This window comes from Syzygium oleosum, unplaced genomic scaffold, assembly GCF_021117445.2.
Source record: "Syzygium oleosum isolate NSW1041296 unplaced genomic scaffold, Sole_v2.1 Sole_v2.14, whole genome shotgun sequence".
Lineage (NCBI taxonomy): Eukaryota > Viridiplantae > Streptophyta > Magnoliopsida > Myrtales > Myrtaceae > Syzygium > Syzygium oleosum.
The window spans coordinates 5,129,449-5,148,732 of NW_026607498.1; the positions used below are offsets into that span (position 1 = coordinate 5,129,449).

General features: G+C 39.9%; 4 protein-coding genes and 1 pseudogene across 10 annotated transcripts in view; 4 read left to right on the forward strand and 1 right to left on the reverse strand.

The window, feature by feature from the left end:
* The first annotated feature begins 771 nt into the window (after positions 1 to 771).
* Positions 772 to 3,788, forward strand: LOC115691808 (cytochrome P450 704C1-like; annotated as a pseudogene).
* Positions 3,789 to 4,802: 1,014 nt separating this feature from the next.
* LOC115691809 (protein PXR1) overlaps positions 4,803 to 19,284 on the reverse strand; it is a 29,654-nt gene continuing 15,172 nt past the window's right edge. Inside the window, exons 5-7 of one of the 5 annotated variants that reach the window (XR_008817905.1) lie at positions 8,619 to 8,702; positions 5,867 to 6,876; positions 4,803 to 5,595 (exon numbers count right to left, since the gene is read on the reverse strand). Coding sequence is in view for 1 of the 5 variants with exons in the window: in XM_056317612.1 (XP_056173587.1) it covers positions 8,619 to 8,702 (84 nt within the window). In the remaining 4 variants the exon portion in view is untranslated. Of the gene's footprint in view, positions 5,596 to 5,866; positions 6,877 to 8,464; positions 8,703 to 19,284 lie in introns of those variants that run through there. The other 4 variants (XR_008817904.1, XR_008817903.1, XR_008817902.1 and 1 more) reach the window with 4 other exon arrangements.
* Positions 4,979 to 7,988, forward strand: LOC115691810 (cytochrome P450 704C1-like). Its single transcript, XM_030618545.2, has 5 exons — positions 4,979 to 5,544; positions 5,883 to 6,161; positions 6,493 to 6,831; positions 7,464 to 7,664; positions 7,764 to 7,988. Exons 1-5 carry the CDS (start codon positions 5,017 to 5,019, stop codon positions 7,950 to 7,952), a joined length of 1,536 nt encoding a protein of 511 aa, XP_030474405.2. The 5' UTR covers positions 4,979 to 5,016; the 3' UTR covers positions 7,953 to 7,988.
* LOC115691805 (cytochrome P450 704C1-like) lies at positions 10,142 to 13,348 on the forward strand. 2 transcript variants are annotated; one of them, XM_056317609.1, is made up of 5 exons: positions 10,142 to 10,745; positions 11,014 to 11,298; positions 11,635 to 11,991; positions 12,626 to 12,826; positions 12,925 to 13,348. In XM_056317609.1, the coding sequence occupies exons 1-5, from the start codon at positions 10,218 to 10,220 to the stop codon at positions 13,108 to 13,110; spliced, it is 1,557 nt and encodes a 518-aa protein (XP_056173584.1). In that variant the 5' UTR covers positions 10,142 to 10,217; the 3' UTR covers positions 13,111 to 13,348. The 2 variants fall into 2 exon arrangements, with proteins under 2 accessions (XP_056173584.1, XP_030474403.1); XM_030618543.2 differs by having other exon boundaries at positions 10,145 to 10,745; positions 11,635 to 11,973.
* LOC115691811 (cytochrome P450 704C1-like) lies at positions 15,202 to 18,542 on the forward strand. 2 transcript variants are annotated; one of them, XM_030618546.2, is made up of 5 exons: positions 15,202 to 15,793; positions 16,297 to 16,581; positions 16,920 to 17,258; positions 17,889 to 18,089; positions 18,194 to 18,542. In XM_030618546.2, the coding sequence occupies exons 1-5, from the start codon at positions 15,266 to 15,268 to the stop codon at positions 18,380 to 18,382; spliced, it is 1,542 nt and encodes a 513-aa protein (XP_030474406.2). In that variant the 5' UTR covers positions 15,202 to 15,265; the 3' UTR covers positions 18,383 to 18,542. The 2 variants fall into 2 exon arrangements, with proteins under 2 accessions (XP_030474406.2, XP_056173585.1); XM_056317610.1 differs by lacking the exon at positions 16,297 to 16,581.

Here is a 19,284-nt window from a genome sequence, read left to right on the forward strand (position 1 = left end):
AAAATGGTGATCGGCGTGATGTTTTGGTGGCGGTGGTCTGGTGATTGGCAACGGCAAAGGTGAGTTGGGGTTGGTCGCGACAAGAAGAAAACGAAGAAGCAGCAAGAATGCAGAAGGAGAAAAGAAAAGAAAAAAATAGAAAAAAAAATGACGTGGAGGGAGAGGAGGAGAAATGTACACATGCAAATGTCACGTGGACCATTCTTTTTTCAAAATGCCGACTCATATTAAAATTTTAATTAAAAAAGTCACGTATTAATTTTGATTGGAATTTCTCGCCGTTGACATTTAAGTGATCGTTTTTTTGCCAGTTTAGCACTTAAAATGATCAGTTGAAAACTTTTGATACTGAAGAGAGTGCCGTATACAACTGTTGGCACTTTTAGTGTCCTTATCTCCCTAATCTTTTTTCCGAAAAAGATGTATTCATACGAATCCCATCATTTTGGGGGAACTAGACATTTGTAATCCTAGGAAGTCGACCTTTAGTAGCATTAGAATGGCCAACATAAAAGACTATTGTCAAAGCTTGTGCTTAAGCCTATATGAAGCGAGGGTTCTGTCCATAATGTCAAGAACTTGGGTGTTAAGCAGAGATCATGCCTAGGAATCTATGTGCCGTTTCTGGTTTTACCTGTTTTCTGTGGCAGAAGTCAAGAACTCAGATGATTAAGTGCTAAGTAAAGGAATGGAAAAGTCAAGAATCTTGAGATATAAATTAACGCTAGGATATCATCTACTTGATCTCCATCGTCATTACCTTCCATCTTTTTCACGAAAAAAGAAACGGACATCAACATAGTGTCTGCGACGCTCTGCTCCGCGGCACTCGTTCCCATCGCTCTTTCCATCGCCTTTGCTCTCCTCCTCCTGAAAACCTTCACCGGCAAGTCCCTCCGAAGCTCCAAGTACCCGCCCGTTCAAGGGACGGTCTTTGGTCTACTCGTCTACTTCAACCGGCTCCACGACTACCTAACTGGAGTCGCGAGGAAATTTCCGACGTTCCGGCTCCTCGCGCTGGACCAGAGTGAGATTTACACGGCCGATCCGAGGAATGTCGAGCACATATTAAAGAACAACTTTGATAAATACACGAAGGGAAAGTATAACATAGATATAATGAAGGATTTATTTGGGGAGGGGATTTTCGCGGTGGATGGAGAAAAGTGGAAGAAGCAAAGGAAGGTCGCGAGCTTTGAGTTTGCGACGAGGGTGCTAAGAGATTTTAGCTGCTGCGTGTTCAGGAAGAATGCTGCGAAGCTGGTCAAAGTTGTGCAGGAGTTGTCGGCTGCTTCCGAGGGATTCGATATGCAAGTGAGTAGTTTCGATCTTTGAAGAATGAGAACTCCACGAGGATCAAAATCACTGTGAAAAAAAGATAAGTTGAATCGAATCGAACACAAAGACTGCATATTGCCAACAGAATATCGAAATACACTAAAGTTGGTCATCCGGGTTTGATAGAGAATATAACTTTGTCTGAAAAATGATTGGATATGTGTGCAATCTAAAGAGTTAGAAATAGCTAGTCTTGAAGAGAAACCTAGGATAGACAAAAACCGTTGTGGTCACTCGACGATAGCAGCGACCATCACGTGGTAAAGAACATTTCCCGATAATGGTGTTTAGAATAAAAAAAAGAAGGTAACAGATCGTTGTACATTACTTTGCTCATCGTGCTGTCTTAAATTGTGTCTGAAGGATATACTGATGAGATGCACTTTGGATTCCATCTTCAAAGTTGGATTTAGTGTGGAATTGAAATTGCTTGGAAGGATCAAGCAAAGAGGGAAAAGCCTTCATGAAAGCTTTTGACGAGGCGAATGAACTAACCTACTGGCGGTATATCGATCCCTCTTGGGAGCTCAAAAGACTTCTCAACATCGGTTCAAAAGCTCGTCTTAGGAATAACATTAAACTCATCGACAATTTCATGCATCAACTTATCATAACCAAGAGAAATCAACTCGCCGCGCAGTGAGAACGAGTGAGTACTTTTCAATTTTATTAGTGAATGTGTGAGTACTTAGTGTATGTTTAGCTATTCGATTTGTTGAGTTCACGCACTTCTTTTGTCAAGCCACCTCTCAAATTTGGAAGAGGCATTATGGCATGTGATGTCGCGGAAGATTTTAATAACAAGAACTTGTTCGGTAGAAGGTCAAGTACAGTTTGTTTTGAGAGCAAGAATTGTGGCTAGGAAAACTTGTGGCACCATCTAATTTATCACAAAGTTGTCCTATCTTCCAGGTTTTTTCTTTGGCAATTCCTCTGACTGATTTTTTCTTTTCCCTATTTTTTCCTACAAGAATGACAAGGAGGACATTCTCTCAAGATTTTTGCTCGAGAGCGAGAAAGATCCCGAGATTATGAATGATAAGTACTTGAGGGATATGATTCTGAATTTTATGATCGTCGGAAAAGATACTAGTGCAAATACCTTATCATGGTTCCTCTACGTGCTCTGCAAACACCCCCTAGTGCAGCAAAAGATTGTCAACGAAGTAAAGGAAGTGATTGGAGATCAAGCAAGTGAAGCTAACCCTGATAGTTTTGTGGAAAGAATAACTGATCTGGTGCTCGACCGAATGCACTATCTTCTCGCCACACTCACAGAGACTTTGAGGCTGTATCCTGCAGTCCCGCTGGTGAACGTCAGTTCATTTGTTAGAATTAAAGTTCAAACCTCTAACCGATCACAGAAAAAGAAAATAAAATAGTTCAAACTGAGCTTGAGATATTATGATCTTAAATCAATACATCAGCAGAACGTCGGAGCTTGGAGAGAGCTAATCACAGCGGGTCTGAGTAAATTGCCATTGGCCATCATCGAAGTGTACTTATGACAGACTAAAAATTTTAGTTAAGTGCATGTCCGGGAATCCTTTCATTTGCATTAAGCAACTATACAGTTAACATTTTTCCCTCACAGATCAAATGCTAGCTTTTCATTTATCTCTAAATTCTGGAACAAATACTAGTGCTACCCTTCCGACTGCATTATGATCATGCAACTAGTCCGTAAGTCGCATTCAAATGTAAATGGCCATGCGAAAGAGTCAATATTCTTTTGAACCAAAGATGATCAGTGACAATGCACATGCTAGAAATCCATCGGATTGGAAAGTACAAATCAAGCACAAGCCAAAGAGAATATGCATTTAACAAGTTCCGGCTTCTGTATCAGTACATGCTAACTTCGATCTTCTGCACTTCTGCACAACAGGATGGAACATGTGCTGAGACAGATGATGTTCTTCCTGATGGCTTCCACGTGAAAAGGGGGGATGACATTAATTACTTGGCTTACTCAATGGCAAGAATCCATAACATCTGGGGAGAAGATGCCGAGGATTTCAAACCTGAAAGATGGTTGAAGGATGGAATTTTCCAGAAAGAATCACTTTTAAATTTGTTGCATTCCATGTTCGTTTCTCCATCCTAAGTCCTCGCAAATTGAATATTCAAAGCATGTGTATACGTTCCAAGCATCGTCAGTGACACTCTTACTTTTGAATATCCAGGCTGGTCCTAGGATCTGCCTTGGGAAGGATTTTGCTCTTCGCCAGATGAAAATAGTTTCAATAGCTCTCCTTCGCTTCTTCCGTTTCAGATTAGCTGATGAAAATAGACCTGTAACCTACAAGGTCATGTTCACCCTTCACATCGACAGTGGCTTACATCTTCGTGCTATTCCCAGATTGAATACATAAGAGCTGGACTATCATTGAGTATAGTTCATTGCGACATATGGATTTCCAATGTTGGATGCCAGTGGTTTTCACTGGTAAGTAAGCATGTACGCTACAAGATCTTACTATTGCATGTAAAAGTAGGAATATTAAGGTGTATTGCTTAAATTCTGTAAATTTGAAGTTATTAGTTTGTCAGGCTTTGTGACAATACTAGTAAAATCTTATTCTCATAATGCCTCTGAGAGGCTAATAAGCTGATATGTCCCTAGAACTGAGTTGGTTTTCAAGCTCATCTAATAAACAGCCATCCAGAACTTCATGATACCATTGACATACCACTCTGATAATCAGCTGATTGGCTTTGGCTGAGCTGGACCAATTCATGTTCACGCTTCACATTGACAATGGCCTCCATTTATGCACTGTTGATAGGATCGAAAAATGGATAACCTACCTAATATCTTTGCCGAAAAGCATGTACTTGTATGAATTCCATCATTTTGGGAGAACCGGACATTTGTAATTCTATGAAGGTGACCTTTGGTAGCATGAGAATGGCCAACATAAAAGAATAATGTGAAGTTTGTGCTTGAGCACAGAAGCAAGTTGATCCTATTAATATCACTGGGCTGTGTATGGTTCTGCCTATAGTGTCTGTCATAATGAACCTTTCTTAACTAGAAATATCATTAGAAAATTTGACCACTCAGTTAATTGTGAACTGTAAGCTATCAAATCTGCCACCTTTCTCATTCTTTTCACTAGAATAACAACATAGCTTGTTTTATAATATTCATGTGCCGCGGAGGAACCACCAATTATCAGGTTCATTCGGTTTAGTTTAGTACCTTAACACGACTCAAGAAACTTTTAAAAATTTGAGTAGAACTCTATCTTGTTGGGAGGTTTCTACTTAGACCAATTCCAAAACGTAATCAGAATGCATATAGCTTTTATGTCCAGTTAATTTTCCATGTTAACTATAACTGAAGCTTCACGGCCTTCATCATGAATAAGATGGCTTTATCTCTCATCGCATGCACCAAGCACTTAAAACCAAAAGAGTGGCAAGCCATCTGAATTATGACTTCCCCCACAACAAACAGATGAAACCAGTACATGCACATCAATTCCTACTCAGAATCTCAGCTTAACACCTAAGCACATCTCAATCACAATCATTAGTTTAAATCTTCCTTCCGCATTATTATAATAAGTAAAACAAAAGGAAAAGTCAATAGTCTTGACACATATATCAACGGAAGAATATCATATGCTTGATCTTCATAGTCATTACCTTCCATCTTCTTCGCAAAAAAAAATGGACATCAACATTGTGTCTGTGATGCTCTACTCTGTGGCACTCGTTCCAATCGCTCTCTCTGTCGCCTTTGCTCTCCTTCTCCTGAAAACCTTCACTGGCAAGTCCCTCCGAAGCTCCAAGTATCCGCCCGTTCACGGGACGGTCTTTGGTCTAACCGCGCACTTCAACCGGCTCTATGACTACCAAACTGAAGTCGCAAGGAGAACTACGACGTTCCGGCTCCTCACGCTGGCCCATAGTGCGATTTACACGGCTGATCCAAGGAACGTTGAGTACATATTGAAGACAAAGTTCGAGAAGTACACAAAGGGAGAGTATGACATAGATATAGTCAAGGATTTGTTCGGGGAGGGTATTTTCGCGGTGGATGGAGAGAAGTGGAAGAAGCAGAGGAAGGTCGCGAGCTTTGAGTTTGCAACAAGGGTGCTCAGAGATTTTAGCTGTTGCGTGTTCAGAAAGAATTCTGCGAAGCTGGTCAAGGTTGTGGAGGAGTTATCGGCTGCTTCTGAGGGATTCGATATGCAAGTGAGTATTTTTTATATTTGAAGGAGGAGAACTCCATGAGGATCAAAACCACTGTGAAAGATAACTTGAATGATACCAAACATAAAGACTGCATATTTACAACAATATCGTAATACACCAAAGTTGGTCTTCCAGATTTGATAGATAGTGTAACTTTGTGTGAAAAATGATTGGATATGGATGCAATCTAAAGAGTAGAGAGAGAGAGAGAGAGAGAGAGAACATAACAGTACAAGAAAAAACATTTCCTGACAATGGTCTTTAGAATAAAAGAGAAGGTAACAGAACATTGTACATTAGTTTGCTCATTGTATTGTCTTACATCATCGTGTCTGTAGGATATATTGATGAGATGCACTTTGGATTCCATCTTCAAAGTTGGATTTGGTGTAGAATTGAATTGCTTGGATGGATCAAGCAAAGAGGGAAGAGCCTTCATGAGAGCTTTTGATGAGGCGCATGCACTAATCTACTGGCGATATGTAGATCCCTCTTGGAATCTCAAAAGACTTCTCAAAATCGGATCAGAAGCTCGTCTTGGAAATAACATCAAACTCATCGACAATTTCGTGCACCAACTTATCAGAACCAAGAGGAATCAACTCCCAGTACAGCGTGTGAGTACATTCTTTTTTTTCATTGGAGAGTACTTAGTGTACATATAGCCATCCAATTTTTGAAGTTTCCGCTCTTCTTTTGTCAAGCCACAACTCAAATTTGGAAGAGGCAGTAGGACATGTAATGTTGGGGAAGATTTGAATAATAAGAACTATGGAAGAATTCTGTAGAAGCTCAAGTACATTAAAGTTTTCAGAGGAGGAATTCTGGCTAAAAAAACTCTTGGCACCATCTAAAGATTGTTTTCATCATATACCCGTAATGTTTTGCAGGTTTTCTCTTTGGCAATTCCTCTGACTGATTTTTCCTTTTCCCTTTTTTTCCTTCAAGAATGACAAGGAGGACATTCTCTCGAGATTTTTGCTCGAGAGCAAGAAAGAGCCCGAGAATATGAATGATAAGTACTTGAGGGATATAATTCTGAATTTCATGATCGCTGGGAAAGATACTAGTGCAAATACCTTATCATGGTTCCTCTACATGCTATGCAAACACCCCCTAGTGCAGCAAAAGATTGTCGACGAAATAAAGGAAGTGATTGGAGATCAAGCAAGTGAAGCTAACCCTGACTGTTTTGTGGAAAGAATAACTGATCCGGTGCTCGACCGAATGCACTATCTTCATGCAACACTCACAGAGACATTGAGGCTGTATCCTGCAGTCCCTGTGGTAATCTTCTGTTCACTTGTGAGAATTAAAGTTCAAACCTCTAACCTATCACAAAACAAGAAAAAAAAAAAGCAAAACTGAGCTTGAGATATTATGTACTCAAATCAATACATCAGCAGAACTTGGAGCTTGGAGAGAGCTAATCACAGTGGGTCCGAGTAAATCGCCTTTGGCCTTGCAGAGTAAAAATCTAATATATCACAATTGTCCTGACTTATAGAAGCTACAATGCATTATCGAAGTGTATTTTTGACAGACTAAAAGATATAGCTAAATGCATGTCCGGGAATCCTTTCATTTGCACTACACAACTATACAAGTCACATTTTTCCATCACAGATCAAATGCTAGCTTTTCATTCATCTCTAAATTCATGAACAAATACTGCTGCTACCCTTCTGACTGCATCATGATCATGCAAATAGTCCTTAAGTCAAATTCAAATGTAAAATGCAATGCAAAAGAGTCGACTTCCTTCTGATCAAAACATGATCAGTAACAATTCGGAGGCTATAAATCCATCAGATTGGCAATTACACATCAAGCACAAGCCAAAGAGACCATGCATTTAACATTCGGTTTTGTATCAATACATGCTAACTGTGATCTTGTATACATCTGTTGCACTACAGGATGGAAGATGTGCTGAGGCAGATGATGTTCTCCCAGATGGCTACCACGTGAAAAAAGGGGACGGCGTATATTACTTGGCCTACTCAATGGGAAAAATGCATAACATCTGGGGAGAAGATGCTGAGGATTTCAAACCTGAAAGATGGTTGAAGGATGGAATTTTCCAAAATGAATCACCTTTCAAATTTGTTGCATTCCATGTTCGTTTCTCCATCCTAAGTCCATCTAAATTGAATATTTTAAGCGTGTATACATATTCCAAGCATCTTCAAGTGACAATCTTACTTTCCTATTTGCAGGCTGGTCCTAGAATCTGCCTCGGGAAGGATTTCGCTTATCGCCAGATGAAAATAGTTTCAATAGCTCTCCTTCGCTTCTTCCGTTTCAGATTAGCTGATGAAACTAGACCTGTAACCTACAAGGTCATGTTCACCCTTCACATTGACAATGGCTTACATCTTCGTGCTGTTCCCAGATTGGCTACATAAGAGCAGGACTATCATTATGTATGGTCCATCGCAAAACTATGGATTTATAATGTTGGATGCTAGCGGTTTTCACTGATAAGTAAGCATGTGTGCTTCAAGATCTTACTGTTGCATGTAAACGCTGGAATGGTAGAGTGATTTGCTTGAATTCTGTACATAATTTGACGTTATAAGTTCGTCAGGCTTTGCGACAATGCTATTATTATCTTATTTTCATAAATCCTCTGAGAGGCTAACAAGCTGACATGTCCCTAGAACTGAAATGGTTTTCAAGCTCATCTAACAATCAGCAATCCCACAATTCATGATATCATTGACATACCAATCTGATAATTTGTTGATTGACTTCGGCTGAGCCGGACCTATTCATAAGTCTATATACCGAGAACAAGTTTCCTCTCATGTAAAAAACTTGGTTAAATGTCTAAACTATCACAAAATAAGGGAAAGAAAAACGGTTCTCCTCTTGCAATAAAAGAAATGAGATGTCCATGTCCTACGACAAAACTAGATATCTCAAAACCAACACTACAATAATCATAAAGGAAAAATACAGAATGCCATCATAAATTGCCCCAAAACATGTGGCCGATATATTGTTCAAAAGAAGGTCACAATGAAAAAGAGAATGAAGAACCTATTGTCGAAGGAAGTAGGGTGGCGAACCTAGCTGCCCATCCTTTGCAATATTTGTACAATAACCTGTAAACGAAGTCTCTGTTGGGATGCATTTTGCAGGGTCTTCATTGCCTTCACCCAAAACAAAACAACTATTTTCAAAATCTGCAGCATTAGTTAATTGACCAGCAAAACATAGCACACTACTTTAGGGATTACAGCCAATTTGGGCGGAGCTTCAACAACCTCTCTAAATGTGACCTTCTCATGTCCAGGAAAATCCATGTGATCCTCATCATTGGCCTTCTTGCGTTTCTTTCTTCTTGATTCCCTATACCCGAGTAGACAAATATAATATCATACTCAAAAAGACAGTCTGAATGACCCTCTTCTGGTACGAGCCACATTTCATCATGTTCATCTTTATTCAATCCCAAAATCCCTACAAAAGACGGAATCTCTTCTAGCGGCAACAATCTCGACTTTATCTTACTACCATCAGCTTAAAAAGGGCATTGACAAAACATGGAAACTGAAATCTTGGTGCCATCAACAATGTAAAAGTGGAAAGCAACACGCGGAGGTTGAGAGGAAGCGAAGGAGATGATTGGCGGTGCTTCCACCGCGAGCCACCCTGTAATTCTTCTCTCTGCCTCTCTGCTCTGCCCTGCTCTGCTCTGCTGCAGAGGATGATTGGCGACGAAGAACAAGAACTATTTTCTTTGGGGGGGTGGGGAGGGGAGAGCAAATTGATTGTTGGTCCTGTGATTTGCGTGTAATTCTAGTGATAGTCCCTAATGCTTCATTTTATATTAAAGTTAGCCTCGTGCTTTCTAATCTCTTTCAATTGCACCCCTCTGTCAGTTTTGGTGGCCCTTCTGGGCATTCAGAAGGAGAAGAAAAGGTGAGCAACAAAGCTTTTTTTATAATATTCATGTGCCGCACAGGATCCACCATTTCTTGGTTTATTTTAACTGATTTCCCCCCTCTAAATCATTTATTAACGAAAGAATATCTCCCGTCCCCTTTCGTCTCCGATGCGTACAATATTTACTTTTGTATCACTATCTCGACATGTCCGGCTAAAGACAAATCGAAATACTATTGAATGGAGTAATCTTCATAATTTCCATTCACCGGATCTTGAATCTCTCGAGCAAAACGATGCGTAGAGAATACTATTTATCATTCATTGAAACAATACTAGCTTTCACATGGTTCAAGTTCACCTACTTAGAAATAAAACCCTAGAGGTTGAAACAACATTCTTGTATGATGACCTTGACTACAGTAGGCGTGATAAGGGGGAGGGAAAAAACCAAGGAAAATAACCATATTATGCGTAATTCTTTTCTTTTTCCATAACAAAGATAAAAGAATTTGAGGGTTTATACTTATATGCTTTGTTCATGGTAACTAAAGCTTGAAGCTTCATGACCAAGAGTGGCCGGCCATCTGAGTGCTCGACTTCCCCCACAACAAACGGATAAAACCAGAACATGCACATCCTTTCCGACATGATCATACTCTACAGTGCCAAGTGAAACAAATGGACAAAAGTCAAGAGTCTTGAGACATAAATCAACGCAAGGACATCATCTACTTGATCTTCATCCTCATCACCTTCCATCTTCTTCACCAAAAAAAATGGACATCAGCATCGTGTCTGCGACGCTCTACTCCGTGGCACTCGTTCCGATCGCTCTCTCCGTCGCCTTTGCTCTCCTCCTCCTGAAAACCTTCACTGGCAAGTCCCTCCGGAGCTCTAAGTATCCGCCCGTTCGCGGGACTGTCTTCGTTCAGCTCATCTACTTCAACCAGCTCTACGACTACCTGACTGGAGTCGTGAGGCAATCTCCGACGTTCCGGCTCCTCGCGCCGGATCAGAGTGAGATCTACACGGCCGATCCGAGGAACGTCGAGCACGTATTGAAGACCAACTTCGATAGGTACACGAAGGGAAAGTTTAACATAGAAATAATGAAGGATTTGTTCGGGGAGGGGATTTTCGTGGTGGATGGAGAGAAGTGGAAGAAGCAGAGGAAGGTGGCGAGCTTCGAGTTTGCGACGAGGGTGCTCAGAGATTTTAGCTGTTCCGTGTTCAGGAAGAATGCTGCGAAGCTGGTCAAGGTCGTGGACGAGTTATCAGCTGCGTCAGAGGGATTCGATATGCAAGTGAGTCGTTTCAATTTTTGAAGATTGAGAACTCCACGAGGATCAATTCCACCGGGAAAGACAAATTGAATGGAATCGAACGTAAGGACTGCATATTTGCAACACAATATCGAAATATAATAAATTGGTAATCCATGCTTGATGGATAGTGGCAACCATAACAGTAAAGAAAGAACATTTCCTGATAATGGTCTTTAAAATAGAAGAGAAGGTCACAGATCATTGTACCTTATTTTACTCATCATATTGTCTTCAATCTTGTGTGTAGGATATATTGATGAGATGCACTTTGGATTCCATCTTCAAAGTTGGATTTGGTGTGGAATTGAATTGCTTGCAAGGATCAAGCAAAGAGGGAAGAGCCTTCATGAAAGCTTTTGATGAGGCGAATGCACTAACCTACTGGCGATATATCGATCCCTCTTGGGAACTCAAAAGACTTCTCAACATCGGTTCAGAAGCTCGTCTTAGGAATAACGTTAAACTCATCGACAATTTCGTGCATCAACTTATCAGAACCAAGAGGAATCAACTCGCAGCGCAACGAGAGCGTGTGAGTACTTCTTTTTTTAATTTTAGTGAACGTGTGAGTACTTAGTGTGCGTTTAGCTGTTTGATTTTTGAAGTCCGCGCTCTTCTTTTGTCAAGCCACCATTCAAATTTAGAAGAGGCTTTATGGCATGTGATGTTGGGGAAGATTTTAATAACAAGAACTGTGGAAGAATTCTGTAGAAGCTGGAGAACTATATTGAGAGGAAGAATTCTGAACAGAAAAACTTGTGGCACCATCTAAAGATTGTTTTCATGACAAAGTCCTACTATTTTCCAGGTCTTTTCCTTAGCAATTCCCCAGGCTGATGTTTCATTTTCCCATTTTTTTTCCTACAAGAATGACAAGGAGGACATTCTCTCAAGATTTTTGCTCGAGTGCGAGAAAGATCCCGAGAATATGAACGAGAAGTACTTGAGGGATATAATTCTGAATTTTATGATTGCCGGAAAAGATACTAGTGCAAATACCTTATCATGGTTCCTCTACATGCTCTGTAAACACCCCCTGGTGCAGCAAAAGATTGTCGACGAAATAAAGGAAGTGATTGGAGATCAAGCAAGTGAAGCTAACCCAGATGGATTCATGGAAAGAATAACTGATCCGGTGCTTGACCGAATGCCCTACCTTCATGCCACACTCACAGAGACTTTGAGGCTGTATCCTGCAGTCCCACTGGTAATCTTCTGTTCACTTGTAAGAATTAAAGTTCAACCTAATTGATCACAGAAAAAGAAAACAACAAGTTCAAACTTAACTCGAGATATTATGAACTCAAATCAATACATCAGCAGAACATTGGAGCTTGGAGACAGCCAATTATAAAGGGTCTGAGTAAATCGCCATTCGCCTTGCATTACAAAACATCACAATTTTCCCAACTTTAGAAGCTACGACGCATCATCCAAGTGTATTTATGACAGACTAAAAATCTTACTTAAGTGCATGTCTGGGAATCCTTTCATTTCCATAAACAACTATACAGGTCACCTTTTTTCATCACTGATCAATTGCTAGCTTTTCATTAATTTTTGGGTAAAGAATTGCTAGCTTTTCATTCATCTCTAAATTCACGAACATATACTATTGCTACCCTGACTGTATTGAGATCATGCAACTAGTCCTTAAATCATATTCAAATGTCAAATGCCATGCAAAAGAGTCAATATTCTTCTGAACAAAACATGATCAGCAACACCAGCAGATGCTAGAAATCCATCAGATTGGCAATTACAAATAAAGCACAAGCCAAAGAGAACACGCATTTAACAAGCTTCGGCTTTTGTATTGATACATTCTAACTTTGATCTTTCACACTTCTGCACAACAGGATGGAAGATGTACTGAGACGGATGATGTTCTCCCAGATGGCTTCCACGTGAAAAAGGGGGACAACGTTAATTACTTGGCTTACTCAATGGGAAGAATGCATAACATATGGGGAGAAGATGCCGAGGATTTCAAACCTGAAAGATGGTTGAAGGATGGAATTTTCCAAAAAGAGTCACCTTTTAAATTTGTTGCATTCCATGTTCGTTTCTCCATCCTAAGTCCTAGTGAATTGAATACTCGAAATGTGTGTACATATTCCAAGCATCTTTAGTGACACTCTTACTTTCCTATTCGCAGGCTGGTCCTAGAATCTGCCTCGGGAAGGATTTCGCTTATCGTCAGATGAAAATAGTTTCAATAGCTCTCCTTCGCTTCTTCCGTTTCAGATTAGCGGATGAAAGACCTGTAACCTACAAGGTCATGTTCACCCTTCACATCGACAACGGCTTACATCTTCGTGCTGTTCCCAGATTGGCTACATAAGAGCTGGACTATCATTGAGTATGGTCCATCGCGACACATGGATTTCCAATGTTGGATGTTAGCAGTTTTCCCTGATAAGTAAGCATGTGCACTACAGGATCTTACTATTGCATGTAAAGGTTGGAATATTAAGGTGTTCTACTTAAATTCCGTAAATAATGTGAAGTTATAAGTTCGTCAGGCTTTGTGACAATGCCAATAATATCTTATTTTCATATGACCTCTGAGAGGCTAACAAGCTGATATGTCCCTAGAACTAAGATGGTTTTCAAGCTCATCAATAATTAGCCATCCAGCATTCCATGATACCATTGACATATCGATCCAATAATCAGCTCTTTGGCTTCGGCTGAGCTGGACCTATTTTCAAGAACATGTACCGAGAACAAGTTTTCCTGTTATGTGTAGCAAAGCACTTGGTAAAATGTCTAAACTATCACAAAATTAGGGAAAGAAGAATGGTTCTCCGGTGATGAAAGAAATGAGATATCCTGTGACAAAAACTAGATCTCTCAAAACTCACTATAACAAGCAAAACTAAAACTACAGAATTCCATCATAATTTGCTTTAAAACATATGGCCAATATAGTGTTCTAAAGAAGTTCACAACGATAGTGAACCTATTTACAAAGGAAGTTGGCTTCCGGGCCTGGCTGCCCATCATTTGCGATTTCTATTCACCTCAATGGCCAGTAATCGAAGTCGCTGTTGGCATGCATTTTGCAGCATCTTCAATGTCTTCACCCAAATCAAAATGAAAAGAATTTAAAGGGTAGGCAGGAATGAAACAACTAATTTCAAAATCTGCAGCATTAGTCACCAGCAAAACATAGGAACACTACTCTTTAGGGATCATGGCCAATTTGGGCGGAGTTTCAACAGCCTCTCCAAATTTGACCTTCCCATGTCCGGGAAAGTCCATGCCATTCTCATCATTGCCCTTCTTATGTTTCTTTCTTCTTGATTCGCTATGCCTAAATAGAAAAATCTAAGATCATACTCAGAAAGACGGTCAGAATGAGGTATATGCAAAGAAAATGATCTGGGAACTACCGTGAATCCCTAGCACAAGAAGCAAGTCAGATATGAGTCTAAATTGACCATCTACTAGCCCTTACTTATTTGACCATAGATTTCATCCAAAATAATAGCTCTTACTTATTTGACTATCTACTATCTCTCTGAAGCAGACGCTTGGGCAAGAAGAACAAGAATTTTTTTGGGGGGAAAAATGAGAAAATTGATTGTCGGTCCTGCGTTTTGCGTGTAATTCTGGTGATGGTCCCTACTGTTTCATTTATTTTAGATTTACCCCCATACTTCTAATTGCTTTCGATGTTACCCCTCAGTTTTGGTGGCCCTTCTGGGCATGGAGAAGAAAAAGGTCAGCAACAAAGTTTGTTTTATAATATTCATGTGCCGCATAGGAACCACCGATTCTTGGTTTATTTTACATGATCTTTCCGTCTAAATCACTCATTAACCAAGCAACGCCCGTTGACTTTCGCCTCCGATGCCTACGATGTATAATGTCTATTACTATCTCAACATGCCCAGCTAAAGTTAGATACAGATACTACTGAATGAAAATTCTTTTATATTTTCCATTCATCCGATCTTGAATCTTTCAACCGAAAAGATGCGTAGAGAATACTATTCATCATTATCAAAATAATACCAGCTTTGGAGCGGTTCAATTTTCACCGAGTTAGAAATAAAACCCTATTAGTTGAAATGCATTCTTGCATGATCTTGCGTGTAATCGGCTCACTATTTTCAGCGAACCAAAAATTTTCATGGTTCATATTCCTATAACTTTTGTTTACGATCAAAGAAGCTAAAACGACCTTCATCATGATCAAGATTAACTTCGTCTCTCATGATCTCATCCATCAAGAACTTGAAGCCAAAAGAGTGGTAAGCCACGGATAAAACCAGAACTTGCACATCAATTTCTAGGCATAATCTCTGCTTCCCACCTAAGCACATCTCAATCACATACATTAATTAATTCTTCCTTCCACACTATTAAAACCTGCAAATGCTAAGCAAACAGATGGACAAAGTCAAGAGTCTTGAGAAATAAATTTAGGCAAGGATGTCATCTTCTTGATCTTCATCCTCATTACCTTCCATCTTATTCACACAAAAAAAATGGACATCAACATCGTGTCTGCGATGCTCTACTCCATGGCGCTCGTTCTGGTCGCTCTCTCCATCGCCTTTGTGCTCCTCCTCCTGAAAATCTTCACCGGCAAGTCCCTCCGAACCTCTAAGTATCCGCCCGTTCACGGGACTGTCTTTGGTCAAATCATCTACTTCAGCCGGCTCTACGACTACCAAACCGGAGTCGCGAGGAGATCTCCGACGTTCCGGCTCCTCGCGCCGGACCAGAGTGAGATTTACACGGTCGATACAAGGAACGTTGAGCACATATTGAAGACCAAGTTCGAGGAGTACACCAAGGGAGAGTATAACATAGATATAGCCAAGGACTTGTTCGGGGAGGGGATTTTCGCGGTGGATGGAGACAAGTGGAGGAAGCAGAGGAAGGTCGCAAGCTTTGAGTTTGCAACGAGGGTGCTCAGAGACTTTAGCTGTTGCGTGTTCAGGAAGAATGCTGCAAAGCTGGTCAAGGTCGTGGAGGAATTATCGGCTGCTTCCGAGATATTTGATATGCAAGTGAGTAGTTTCAAGGATCAAAACCTTGAAAGAAAAATTAATTGAATGGAATTTAGCATAAAGACATATCTGCAATAGAATATCAAAATTTGCTAAGTTGGTCATCCGGATTTGATAAATAATGTAACTACGTCTGAAAAATGATTGGATATTTATGCAATCTAAAGAGTTAGAAATAGCTAGTCTTGAAAAGAAACCTAGGATTGATGAAAACCGTTGAGGTCACTCGACCATAGTAGCGACCATCAATTGGTAGTTGTCAGTCCTCCTCAGCCTCCGCCCAATCAATATGAGAGAGAGAGAGAGAGAGAGAGAGAGAGAGAGAGAGAGAGAGAGAGAGAGAGAGAGAGAGAGAGAGAGAGAGAGAGAGAGAGAGAGAGAGAGGGCAACTATAACTGTAGAAGAAAGAACATTTTCTGATAGTGGTTTTTAAAATATAAGGGAAGGTAACAGGACATTGTTCATTACTTTGCTTATCGTATTGTCTTGAATCTTATCTGAAGGATATATTGATGAGATGCACCTTGGATTCCATCTTCAAAGTTGGATTTGGTGTGGAATTGAATTGCTTGGAAGGATCGAGCAAAGAGGGAAGAGTCTTCATGAAAGCTTTTGATGAAGCGAATGCACTGATCTACTGGCGATACGTCGATCCCTCTTGGAAGCTCAAAAGACTTCTGAATATTGGTTCAGAAGCCCGTCTTAGGAATAACATTAAACTCATCAACAATTTCGTGGATCAACTTATTAGAACCAAGAGAAATCAACTCCCAGCACAGCGAGAACGTGTGAGTACTTATTTTGATTTTTATTAGGGAACGTGTGAGTACTTACCGTAGGTTTAGCTATTCGATTTTTTTAAGTTTACACTCTTCTTCTGTCAAGACACAATGCAAATTCAGAAGAGGCATTATGGAATGTGATGTTGGGGAAGATTTTAGTAATAATAACTTTGAAAGAAATCTGTAGAAGCTCAAGTACATTTAGGTTTCAGAGGAATTCGGCTAGAAAAACTTGTGGCGCCAACTAAAGATTGTTTTCATCACAATGTTGCACTATTTTCCAGGTTTTTTCTTGTGCAATTCCTCTGAGTGATTTTTCATTTTTTGTTTTTTCTTCCGACAAGAATGACAAGGAGGACATTCTCTCAAGATTTTTGCTCGAGAGCGAGAAAGATCCCGAGAATATGAACGATAAGTACTTGAGGGATGTAATTCTGAATTTCATGATCGCCGGAAAAGATACTAGTGCAAATACCTTATCATGGTTCCTCTACATGCTCTGCAAACACCCCCTAGTGCAGCAAAAGATTTTCGATGAAATAAAGGAAGTGATTGGAGATCAAGTAAGTGAAGCTAATGCTGATTATTTCGTGGAGAAAATAACTGATCTGGTGCTTGACCGGATGTACTATCTTCATGCCACGCTCACAGAGACCTTGAGGCTGTATCCTGCAGTTCCGGCGGTAATCTTCTGTTCACTTGTAAGAATTAAAGTTCAAATGCCTAACTGATCACAGAAAAAGATAAAAAAAAAAAGTTCCAACTGAGCTTGATGTATTATGAACTCAAATCAATTCATCAGCAGAACGTAGGAGCTTGAAGAGAGTTAATCACAGTGAGTCTGAGTAAACGGCCATTGACCGTGCAAAATAAATCTAATACATCATAATTGTCCTGACTTTTAGAAACTACGATGCATTATTGAAGTGTATTTATGACGGACTAAAGCTTATAGTTAAGTGAATGTCCGGGAATCCTTTCATTTGCATTAAGCAACTATACAGGTCAAATAATTCCATCATAGATCAAATGCCAGCTTATCATTCATCTCTAAATTCGTGAACAAATACCACTGCTCCCTCTGACTGAATTATAAGCATGCAACTAGTCCTTTAAGTCGGTATTCAAATGTAAAATGCCAAGGGTCGATAGTCTTCTAAAGAAAACATGATCAGTAACGATGCAGATGCTACAAATCCATTAGATGAGCAATTACAAATCAAGCACAGACCAAAGAGAACAGGCATCTAACAAGATTCGGCTTTTTGTATATATACATGCTAACTTTGATCTTTCAAACTTCTGCACAACAGGATGGAAGATGTGCTGAGGCAGATGATGTTCTCCCAGATGGCTTCCACGTGAAAAAAGGGGACGGCGTATATTTCTTGGCTTACTCAATGGGAAGAATGCACAACATCTGGGGAGAAGATGCCGAGGATTTCAAACCTGAAAGATGGTTGAAGGATGGAATTTTCCAAAACGAATCCCCTTTCAAATTTGTTGCATTCAATGTTAGTTTCTTCATCTCCAGTAACACTCCTACTTACTTTCCTATTCGAAGTGTGTGTACATATTCCAAGCATCTTCATTGACACTCTTACTTTCCTATTTGCAGGCTGGTCCTAGGATCTGCCTCGGGAAGGATTTTGCTTATCGCCAGATGAAAATAGTTTCAATAGCTCTCCTTCGCTTCTTCCGTTTCAGATTAGCTGATGAAACTAGACCTGTAACCTACAAGGTCATGTTCACCCTTCATATCGACAATGGCCTACATCTCCATGCTGTTCCCAGATTGGCTGCATAAGAACCGGACTATTGAGTATGGTCCATCATGACATATGGAATTCTAACGTTGGATGCTAGTTTCACTTATAAGTAAGCATGTGCACCACAAGATCTTACTATTGCACATAAATGTTGGAATTACCCCACTGCTTGAAATCGAAGATCTTTGGGTTGCCCTCTCTTTGCCTTTTGCTTTCTCTTTTTACCTGCAATCTTCTGGCTGAGTTCATCGGCGTTGTTCCAAGGTGCAGTTAAGTATTCATCACCACCTCCAACTTCACTGATAGTAGCTTTTGAGTCAAACCCACCCTTCCAAGACTTCTGCAAAACAACAATGAGAAGTCAGAACTTGACGAGCTTCCCGGAATATCAGGTGTAGGAACAAAAGAAAGAAAAACAAAGATCGGAAAAAATGTAAAATCGTCATTCTAATACGTTCACAGGATAACTGCTTCTGTGATCTGTTCCGTTTTTAAGGGAGTGACTTCTAATCATGAGAACATTCGTAGTCAAATACAGGAGAAACAATCCTAATCATGGAGACTAACAGAAATATATCGGGCTCGTCTAGAATTGTAGTACATATTCACGGTGTCATTTCTAAACCAATTTAGTCAAGCAAGGAATAACAAGCAGAAGCTTCTGTTTTCATTAACTCCATGACCATACTGAGATGAGCATTTTGACACCATCAGAATTGCATGGACCAATTGAATACATGGTTTTGATAAAATAAATTTATCGTGATGAAAATCTAAGGGAAAACAAACATAGATACTGGGGCTCTGTTCATTTTGCAAAAAATGAATGATATGGATAACATTACCCTAAAAATAATTGTTTGTACCACTTGAAATAATGAGTCTATAGAAAATGTTTTCATTATCAATAATAATTTATATCTAAACATTTTAATGAAAA